This window comes from Anoplolepis gracilipes, chromosome 1, assembly GCF_047496725.1.
Source record: "Anoplolepis gracilipes chromosome 1, ASM4749672v1, whole genome shotgun sequence".
NCBI classification, from domain to species: domain Eukaryota; kingdom Metazoa; phylum Arthropoda; class Insecta; order Hymenoptera; family Formicidae; genus Anoplolepis; species Anoplolepis gracilipes.
In genome coordinates, this window is record NC_132970.1 from 7,107,968 (window position 1) to 7,119,677 (window position 11,710).

Genomic DNA, 11,710 nt, shown 5'->3' on the forward strand with positions numbered 1-11,710 from the left:
TTTCTCGTAAATTTCCCAAAAAAGGTTACATCCATTTTATACAAGAAAAACTGAGAATTAACTTATAGAACATTAATATAAAAGCTATAACAATGTAATAAAAACTAGATGATACAAAAATCGAGATGAATTACCAGCATAAAGTAATAGTAAAGATAAATAATTATTACTCAGAATCAAGAAAAAAGCAAACACAAATTGTATATTTGCATAAGAAATTAATGTGCACAATAATTCGAACATAAAATATTGTTTAATTTATTTTAGCTACCTACTGAATTTACTTTAACTAATCAAAGATATTTAAATTTAAATCAGAATATTATTATATTAAATATAATTACGTTAAATAATATAGTTACGTTAATTTAAAATTACATCATAATATTATTATATATTAAATCGTATGTTTACTTTGAAAATCCTAGAAAAATTTATAATATAAATCTACGATTTGTTATTTAATAATTTGTAAATTTAAAAAATTTAAATCCTAAATCCTTTTTTTTTTGAAAATAAAAAATCTTAAACAAGTTTTAAATGTTGCAGTAAAATTATAAAGTACATTCATTCTTATACATATATATAATTAAGGAAAAACAAAAAGTTTTTTTATATAATTGCAAATATCAAATTCTACAAGTACACACAATAAATCTTACTATATTGTACTGATCCTACAATATTGTACTGATATTTATATCTCATCGTATTTAATCGTGTCGACCCGATCATCCATGAACAATGAAATTACAAGAATTTCGATTAATACCTTTCTATCGACCTTTTCTGACATAAGTGAACTTTGTAATAGGCGAACTTTGAATGAACTCGCACTGTAACTTTCAAGCGCAATACAGTGTTGCATGCAGTCTCGGATCAAAGGGAACCTTCTAATTAATATGCATTCGATCTACTAACGGCTTCAATATGTTTTTCGAACGAACGTTTTATCGCACACAATGCACAACTGCCCCTTTGAGGGAATATTTTTTTTCAAACAATCAAATACGAATGTTGCATCTCAACATGGTTCGCAATTTTAAACATAAAAATAAAACCGAGAATTCTCCATTATTTATAATCAACAATCGCAAAAAATTCTGGATATTACTGACCATATTATTAGATAATAATTTTCTATTTGTTGATAATTCGGACAGATACTACATATAGCTATCGAGATTGCAAGCCCGTTTTTTATATCATCTTTCTACTTGAATGACACAGAACAAAAATCAACAGATGATAAAATTTTAAAGGTCTCTAATTTTAAGGTCACAGAGTGATCGTGGATTGTGACCGTAATTTTCTAAATAAAATCTTTTGCCATGCGAAACATAAAACGGGTAGACGTAAAGCATGGACGGAAAGTAAAGCATAACGATTGCGTCGACGAGACGGCGTCATATCTAATATCTCGTTTATCTTTGACAGGCGACCGATAAAATTTGCGATTTTGCTGAACGTAATGCGAATGTTACGACAATATTAAGAGCAATTCCACGGTCATGATTAACGCGACATAGAAATTATATTCATTATTCGATATTAAATGGATTTGGCAAAAGTTATATGTTTCTTATTTATTAAAAATTAGAATAATTGCTTTATTATTTGCATATCTAATTGTAAGTACAATTTGTTAAAACTCTTTTCTTTTAGTTACAGATAAATAACTGTGTATATCTCGATAGACATTTTTACTTGATTCCTATTGTCTTTGCATGTACATAATTTCATGTCGATGGTAAAAATATTATATTTTGAAAAAATTATGAAAATTTTATATCTTTAATTTGGCGATAGTAAATATTCAAATGTTTATCTTGAACGCACTTGTAATGATTTTATCGAGAAATAGCAAAGAAAATATGCCCAGGCGAAATGCTCTTACGTTAATGCGAAAGTTTTACGAGTCTCGGATTATTACAGCTTAAACTTCTTTTGCCCGACATCGCGATCTTTATTGCATCAAATGCTCAAAACGCAACAAAAATAACATTGAAAAAAAGAAGAAAAAATGCATGTAATATGTCGAATATTTTTTGTTCAATGCATAGATCAAAAATGATGTATAATGCATTAGTCTTTTATAATAAATAACATGTTTGTCTTAAATTACCGAGAAAATTATTAATAAAATATATTTAACTTATCTTTTAAAGTAATAATAATATTATAATAATGTAATTAAAATATAATAGTAATATATAATGTAATATAATAATAATATAAAATATTATAATAATTTGTAATAATAATAGCAAATAAATAATGTTTTTATTTAAACAAAAAGACAGAAAACTATTTTTGCAAAGTGACTCCGTATTTGTTTAATTCTAATTTTTTTTAATTTTTTTAATGCGTATTAATTTAAAGGTTCAATTTAAAAGAAGAAAAAAGTTTTCTCAAGTTTTAGATATATTAAAAAGCTATTAATTTACTTTATTATAATAATAAATAAACAAAATATGTAAGTTTATATATTTTATATAAATCAACTTATGTATAATATACACACTTATATATTACTTACATATTTTATTCATTCTCTGAGTGCATAATATCCTTTATACTTAATTTTATATTTGCAATGTACATAAAAATTTATTATTTCTAAATAAAAACTTATTAGCAATTTTATTAAAATTTATTATTTCTAAATAAAAACTTATTAGCAATTTTTATAACAAGTAAAAAAATTATTCAATAAACTGCTTAAAAGGGTTACGTAAATTTGTGCAAAATGTTTCTCTCTTCGGAACCGATTTCTAGATGCTATGCACGAGAGACGTTTTTACGGAAAAACATTTTTCGTTCTTTTCCAAAAAAGCAAATAAAAAAGATACTATTGGGCACACAGCGGTACCATTACTTTCTTGGGATGGTGTGAAATTCGATCAAATCAATATAATCTTCTATTGCAATTCGATAGAACGATTTCACATACACGCCCGCACACACCCGTATTTGTCCTCGAGGTTTCCATTTCGTTCCCATGCTTACGTCGGACAAACTTGAAGCGAAAACGTCGTGATCGCAAGATGCACAATACTTCTAGCGATTCTAATAGGAAAATTTAGTTATGCAACGTCGTTCCAACTAACTTCTTTTACATCAGATGTCTCCGAAAAATCAGTCATAAATATATAAATATTTTATTTCTTTCGTATTATAAATTAATATTTTATTTTAAATTTGTTAACCAGAGTATCCATTCTAATCTTGTAAAACAATTCTGTGATAATTCTCTGATTTTCTGAAGTTTTGTTCAAAATTATTAGTAAAAAAATATTTTCAAAATTTTCTAATACAATTTTATCTTAAATTTTTTTTATTACATGTGTTTTCTAATATTTTTAATTCATACGAAGGAAAAACAGCTTCTTAATTTAAAATTAATTCTCAATTTTAAATTTCAAGTGCTAAATTTGTAAATGTACTAAAATATAACTAAATAACTTTCATAAGATAATTTTTCGTTTATAAAATTTTAATTTCTTTATCATTAAAAATTACAAAAAATATGTACTTCATATTTAATATTATGTTAAGACATTGAATATATAAACAAGAAAAAATATATATACGCATATATATATATTTATAATATATTTTAAATTGTTTGGCTGGCTGATTTATGTGTATAAAACTGACTTTTTTTTATTTCGTGAAACTCAATAATTGTTGAGAGTTCTAGCTTTATTTTTAATAGTTCTAGAGTTACTCACAAATTAAACAAATAGCTCTGATCATTAAATGAAAAAGGTTGCTCAGAACTGATTGTGAGACGCCAAGTTCATGCTGCGTCTCACTTTACTTGCTGTAATCATTTCTTATCGAATTTTAAGCACTTAAAAGTTTCACAGAAAAGTTCTATGCGTAAAAATTATTAAAATATTTATTAAACAAATTAGATTGGCCAAGACGCCAAACATGCAAATACCAAGATGAGACACTTGTTATATTTCGATTAGTTTATCGACTTTAAATGAGATTTCGTGTAATTTTTTTTGTGTCGTTCTGCAATCACTTATACTTTTTGAACAAGGGTATGCGTCTAGGTATACGTAAAAATTCTTTATTAAAGAATATTTATTAAGTAAATTAGATCAAAATGTTGGTATAATATAAAATCTCATTTGCGTCCAGCGTCTTGAGCGATCTAATTTCTACACATGTAATTATTTAATATAATACTCTAATAATTTTTTTGCATAAAACTTTTTGTAAAACTATTGAAGCATTCTCAAACGCTTAAAATCTGGCAAGAATGCTAAAAAAAAAAATCGTCGAAGGACAAAATGAAATGCAGTGTGAACCTAACGTTTGTCCCGACTTTTCCGGGCCATTCTTTTAATGGCACTATTTGTTTAATCCATCAAGAATTCTATAGAACTATTGAAAATAAAGCCAAATCTTTTAATTAATGAATTTTCCACGAAGTGAAATACTAGCTTCACATACAATGAAATTGTACGAAATATTCTATGCGACAAAAAAAAATTAATTTCGTGAACAATACATAACAAATTACCTCATACGTAATAAATTATCTAATTGTTACCACAAAGCCCGATGTCATCCCAGGCCTGCTCATTTTGTTCTAATCCTACTTTAATACATCTTCAAAAGCAACACTCGCGCGACGTTTTGCACTCTTGATACATATTACGTTTATTGATACACGAAATCTATGTCGAACTAGTATCTTCCACTTACGTTGCTGCACGAAATAACAAAATCACCGCGTACAACGCGTTATATACATACAAAAAATTCGGTGTGTTGATAGACTTTTTCACAGATTAATAGATACAATGAAACAAACGTCCGTCTTTCAATTTGACACTTCCGACACTCGTTCACGCATGAAGTTTACTTTTCCCCCTATCGCAATCTAAATCATCATTTTCGACGAAATAGATTATTAAATTCCTCTATTGATACTTGCGAATCAATTATCTGTCGGCACTCGGATAATCCTCGAAATGTTACAGAACTCGACGTTCATAAACCAAATAGCTATCGAAATACGTGCAAAAGCAACGGCGTAGAAAATAAGAACATGACGATGAAACGACGAAATTGCAGGATCGGATAATTTTGAAGATCGCAAAACGCCACCGGTTGCAACAAATACGTGCGAAACAAATCTGTCTCGAGAAAACTATGACTCTTATTTTTTCCCTATAACGCTTCGCGCTACACGTGTTCATTCTCTGTATTCCTTACTACGCAACGAAATAATACTAATTTTTCTCTACACGGAAAAAATATAATAATAAAAAAATATATATATAATAGTAAAAATGAGAATACTTAATATTTATAACTGTGGAATATACTAACATATATACAACAAGAAATAACACGCAAGTTATTCAATAATATATATGAATATTATATACGAGTATTATGTTTTACGAAGAAAAATTACAATTATTAAATATTTTGATGTACAAACAAATACATAATCGATAACAAACATTAAAACAAATATATAATTTATTATCTTTATAGTTTATATAGAAAGGGTCATTTATGCCTTTACACGTAACTTTATGCACATATTGGAATACATTTTCTATATAGGTACATATATATCAAATATAAATGTATTAATATGTGCATAAATTCATTTATAAAGGAATTAATGGAGCTTTCTACATATAAATAATTTATTTATTATAGACGAGTGGACACACGAGTGTCTCACTTATATGTCCGGCATCTCAAACGATGTAATTTGTTTAATTAATATTATAATAATTTTTACGCATAGAACTTTTTTGTAAAATTATTGTAGAATTTTCAAGCGGATCAAGATTTTAAAATGTAGTAAAAAATGTTTAAACAATCGTCAGCGAACAAAGACACGTAGCGTAATCTTATTTGTTCTGAACCACTTTTTTTGTTTAATAGCCAGAACTATTTATTCAAAATAACTCCTCGCCAAAATTTCGAACAATTAAGAATTTCCACAAAGTAAGACGCCAGTTTCACACACACAGTTGATTTACAATATGAGAATAAAAAAAGATCAAAATTTATCAAAAAAAGAATTTTCGAAAAAATGCCTTGAAATCCAAATAATCCAAATAAAATTTCACAAGATTTCCCTGATTTTTCCAGATACAAAAATCTTTAAGAATTTCCATTTTTCCATATTTTTCTAGAAAATAGACATCCTGTTAACATCGTGTAAGATAACAATTAATTTCTCAATTGAGAGCGTTTTAAAAATATTTATATACATATGACATTATTATTTGAAACCTAAATGTGTCGAATCTGCAAGGTATACAATAATTAATATATGTATCTGTATATGCATATGTATATGTATATATAAAAATACATATGCATACATATTTATCAAATTGTAACATATTTGACTCAGTTTCTAATAAAAAATATACGTATGTGAACGTATATATTTGTTTTTTTACTTCGTAAGATGTCTTTTAATGATTATGGGTGCATAATCATAAAAAGAATAGCGCTTTTAAACGAAACGAGTACATTTGACATAAAACTGTCGTAAGGTCTCTCCGCAAATTTTATTCAGACATATGTGTTTACTTACACGTGTACCATGTGTGAATAATCTAAATGTATACATGTACATACGTATACGTACAATGTAAATAACTTTTTTAATAAAAATAGTGATCACTTTTAATAGTAAAAAAAAATTGTATTTTTTATTATTTATAATTTTTAAAAATATTAAGAAAATATTCTTTAAAATTATCAATAAAATTATATATCACATCATCATAAATATATTAATAAATATATTAATATAAATATATTAATTAATATTATTATAAATATTAATATAAATAATTATGTATAATATATCATGTATAATATAATAATCGTGTAAAAAAATACACCATATTGTTAAAACGCAATAGAGCAATTAATTATATGTGCAAACATATCATGTTGTTACACAGATAATTAAACAATTAATCGTAAGTAAAATAAATGAATTCACTCACCAACGATTGCGACAGATTATCGAAGTGTACCTTTTCAGGAAGTCATCCAGAACGTACGACACGAAGATCATCCCCAGAAGAATTGTGATTTAGCATACTTATTTTAATTATTCTCTCTGTAGAAAGATGTATAATTTAACATACTCATTTTTCATCAGCGAACAATAAGAAAAATGTAGAGTGATTATATTTTCATTACTGATATATGTGGCGCAAATTCGTGCGATTCACGATTACTACATAAATAGTGGATGCACATATGCGTACAATTCAATCTATTTATGATCTACTATTAGATAAGCATAACAAAGGGTGCATTTAGTATATCAACCACTCATTAAACGTCCATTGAGCGGTTATTCATGATTGCCATAGCTTTTAAAATTTGAATAGATGTAAAAGTATATAGCAATCACAGACAATTGCCTACTGAACGCTCAATGAGCGATCGTGCTACTATATGCACCTATTAATTGTAATTATTATTATACATGTTAATTACTATAGCTAATTTAATTATGCAATGCTTGTTTGACATTACATATATTTGTCCCTTCTGATGTTTATTTATGCACGTGATATATTAATAAAAAAGAAACAGTAAAAAACATTTTTCTATGATACTAACGTGCATTTTCAAAAATTAATAATCATTGTTATTTCAGTATGCACAAAATATTAAAGTACTTTAAATATAATCGAATTATATTTTCATATTCTCTTGTGAAAAAGTTATATATATATATACATATATATATATATATATATATATGTATATATATATATATACATATACATATATATATATTTAATTATTTATTTATATTTATATCCTTCAGTATAATATACAATGTGAGAATTTATAACAAATTTATGATCGATTGATATTCAATACACTAGGTCAACCTCGTATAACGATAACGTATACGAAATTCCTAGGAAACGATGAATTCTTCGAGTGCATTAGGCTACTGATATGGAAACTATTCGCGTGACGTTTCGCGAATGGAATGTGAGGTATACGAAGCTGGTGATAGTTACCATACCAAGAAGACACTAGCAAATTCCATATTTTTCAGAAATACACATAAGATGTATATTTGGCGAAATATTTTTCTCTCTATTTTTATATGATACCTCGTATTTATGTGTGATAGGATGTGGATAAGTGTGGAAATAGAAAATGAAAGAAATATTCGCATGTGTGTAGAAAGACATTATTCATTATTGTTTTGTCATTAGAAACATTATCTGATTAAACTTATATAATAGCTCTACATGCACAGATGTACATATACATACATACACATATATATATAAGTATACATATGGTATAGATATATTTAATTGTATTTAAAGTTGCAATAACTATCACGCTATTCCATGTAATAATTATTAATGTCAAGTGCGATATTTCCTATTTTATATATTAATAAAATTTTCTTCACAAGTGGAAAACATTTTTATTTATATTTAATATATTAGTTATTTAGTTAAAGTGCAGTCACTTTATGGACGTAAAAGTGAAAAATCTTGGAAATGTGAAATGCAATATGTGTAAAAGTATATTTACGTGTATATCCTAAAAAGGTACAATTTCTAAAAGTCTATGCAATTTTTATTAAACAAAGTTGAGCATTTTATAAATGCTTTGTGTACTATTGAGCAGAAGATTTATGTCGCTCAACATTGCAAGAAGATAAAAACTATATAAATATATAAATATATATACATATATATATTTATGTATTTATTTATTTATAGTTATATATATATATGTATATACATATTATCTAATTATATATATATATATATATACACACATATGCATGTACATATATAATATATATATTACTAGATAATATATATCTATATATATTAATATATATGTATATATCGATTCTTTGAATAATAAAAATAATAATAATAAAAATATATCATAGTAAATTATGTATTATAATTTATATAAATGTAAGCATATATCGCGCATTATTTACTGACTAATAAATAAATAGTTTAGTATAATATTCTTAATTATTAGATGTCTCTCTTGAATTTAACAAAGCAAAGAAACACAAAAAAGTTTAACATCTCCCTTATTTCTATTTAACATACCTTTATAAAAAAATTAATAGAGAAGCTTATTATTTTATTAAAATACAATTGAAGATAAGGGGAATGTTTCGTCATTTTGAATAAGTCACTTAGCAATATATCCATATATCTCTATGCCTCTGTATTGTTATATATATCTCTTTCTCTTTGCTTCTCTTTAATTTCTTGCTAAGTTCAATTATCTTTCTTATTATCTGCTTTCCCCTCTTTTTTTTTTTATCAAAAGGTTTCAAAGTTTCCGAGATATATAAGTAAATACATATATCTAAACTACCATATTTCATCAATTTTGAATTTACAATAAATCTTATAAAGACAAAAATTGAATTTGTTAACTCTCAATTTATCTTTTCTGTTTCTTATATCTGTTTGAGAATGTTCGATTATAGTCAGCATGTTGGGCCTGGCACTAGGAATTTGTGTTCCTAGTGATACTTTGCACAACACGCTGTCCCCACCATGCCTCCAAATTGAAAGGCTCAAAATCTGTAAAAAGATATGAGATGCACCCTACTTGTTCACCAGAAACATACAATAGCAGATAATAAGCTACTGTACAAAGAGAAACAGAGTATAACATAAAATACAATAACAGTAACAGCAACAAAAAAAGATTGACAAGATAATTAAATGTCTTAAAAAAAAGTAAAATTAATTTTTTTTATCATATAATTCTTTTGATGAATAAATCAAGAAAAAAAGAAATTATAACAAATAAATATTTTAAAACTAAAGTATCAAGATTATTTTTATCACTTTTAAATAGAATCAGGAAAGCAAATTACTAACCTTTTAAATGTGGATTTGGTTCGTGTTCTTGATAATATGTAACTGATGCTCCATTTCTATAATTAGAAGAATTACTATGTGGTTGATTGTGACACATATCTAGCTCTCTAGATACAGAATTCCAAGCTGAAACAAATATACTGTATATAAAAGAACTTCTTTCAAAAACACATATTTGTACAATTTATACAATTTATAATTATTTAATTTAATTAAATCACATACTTACAGTCACAAATATAATTAATCAAGTCACCATGCTGCGACTGAGTCTCTGGTTGATGTCTAGAGGATATTGAAGAGGGCCTCTTCCCATTCATTGTTGTCATTTGCGATCTACTGCTACAATTAAAAAATTATAATAATTATTTCAAAAATATAATTTCCTCACGTATAATGCAATATTAAAAAAAAAAGAAACTTAATCCTAATTAATTAATTATAATTACTAATATAATTCAATCTGATATAATTAATTATAACTACTCATTGACCAGCAAGCACAGAAACATTAATAGACAGAAACCTTTGGCTACTATTTCCGATTCAGGGACAATACGGATTAGAACGATTGGCATTTTATAATTACCATATATGCATGATCATTTCGTGATACAAATTTTAACATAAATATAAGGAAAGTCACGCAAATAATAATTAAATTTTTTTGTAACTACAGCCCAGGTGTTAGGCTCTACATATTTTTGTATGTTATATACATATTTATTAAAATACATCCAGCTATTTTCCAAATGTCATAATTCGAACGCGCCTTTACGTTATATATGCAACCCGCCAAACAATTATGTACAGCCGTGACATGATTTTCACATAGATATACATTAGGTGCTAAAATAAAGAAAAAAAAAAAAACAATATCCACATATATGTTTCTTCGAAAATACCAAGAAATGCTAAATGTTTCAATTTTTTGATTACGAAATTTCATCGAATTCTATAAATGCGAGAGTTGTACAAGAGGCTAACTGATGAGCAGAAACGTTAGCGTCAGCGCGGGAAAAATGGCGACAGAGACAAATACGGACACGCTTTATACCGTTCCCGCGTACTGTCGCTCGTGTTTCACTGAGCAGCCATCACGCGGGTTTCCGTATGCTTTCATTCATTCATTCGAATGATTACAAATCGAGTGAAATTCAAATGACAACGATTGAAATCTAATAGAGACGCGTTCGAAAACATTGACATTTGTCAAATTTCACGCGACGATAAATACCTCATTTTTCCTACTTCTGGAGTCTGTCCACTCCTACGACGATGCGACTCGATCTGTCGCGATGAGTGATGATGGCCAGGATACGCCGCTGCCTGAACGAGGCTGCGTCGAGACGCGTACGACGGACGAGGATCCAGTGCCGCTGATTATAAGAAAAACGTTCGGTGAATTAAGGACAGCTGTATGTAGCTTTCCTCCGAGTTACACTACAGCAGTTAACTGTCAACAATCAGCCGCGACACAACCATAGAATAATAAAGATAGACGTGGCATCGATGTAGATAATATCTTCTTTGTAATATGACATGCTTTATCGGACGTTCTGATTGGCTGCTATTGCGTGACGTTTCAAACTCTAGATATTTTCTGTCCAATAGCAGAGAAGTCTGAAAGTAACTGTCGTAGCGTTTTCTATGGAATGCTCTTATCAGAGAGAAGCCTGAGAGGCGCCATGAACCCGTTTTCACCGCGGTACAGTGGCGCTAACTGGATCGATTTTAGAGCCGATGAACTACGTAGCTGGATCGACTTTCCAGCGGTTCGCGTCCGTGCTAGA

At 27.4% G+C, this 11,710-nt stretch overlaps 1 protein-coding gene across 3 annotated transcripts; it reads right to left on the bottom strand.

Moving 5' to 3' along the window:
• Positions 1–7,015: 7,015 nt before the first annotated feature.
• Positions 7,016–11,413, bottom strand: LOC140670434 (MAPK regulated corepressor interacting protein 2). Of its 3 annotated transcripts, none has more exons than XM_072901035.1 (4): positions 11,155–11,413; positions 10,147–10,259; positions 9,918–10,043; positions 7,016–7,129 (listed from the first exon to the last, which is right to left on the bottom strand). In XM_072901035.1, the coding sequence occupies exons 1-4, from the start codon at positions 11,157–11,159 to the stop codon at positions 7,056–7,058; spliced, it is 318 nt and encodes a 105-aa protein (XP_072757136.1). In that variant the 5' UTR covers positions 11,160–11,413; the 3' UTR covers positions 7,016–7,055. The 3 variants fall into 3 exon arrangements, with proteins under 3 accessions (XP_072757136.1, XP_072757144.1, XP_072757126.1); XM_072901043.1 differs by lacking the exon at positions 7,016–7,129 and adding an exon at positions 8,217–9,614 and having other exon boundaries at positions 10,147–10,256; XM_072901025.1 differs by lacking the exon at positions 7,016–7,129 and adding an exon at positions 8,217–9,614 and having other exon boundaries at positions 11,155–11,412.
• Between the last annotated feature and the right edge of the window lie 297 nt (positions 11,414–11,710).

Excerpts from the sequence above, each read along its gene's own strand:
- LOC140670434 (XM_072901025.1), bottom strand. Across the intron at positions 10,044-10,146 it reads GATTAATTATATTTGTGACT|CTTGGAATTCTGTATCTAGA; the intron begins GTAAGTATGTGA and ends TATTTGTTTCAG. Across the intron at positions 9,615-9,917 it reads ACCAAATCCACATTTAAAAG|ATTTTGAGCCTTTCAATTTG; the intron begins GTTAGTAATTTG and ends ATCTTTTTACAG.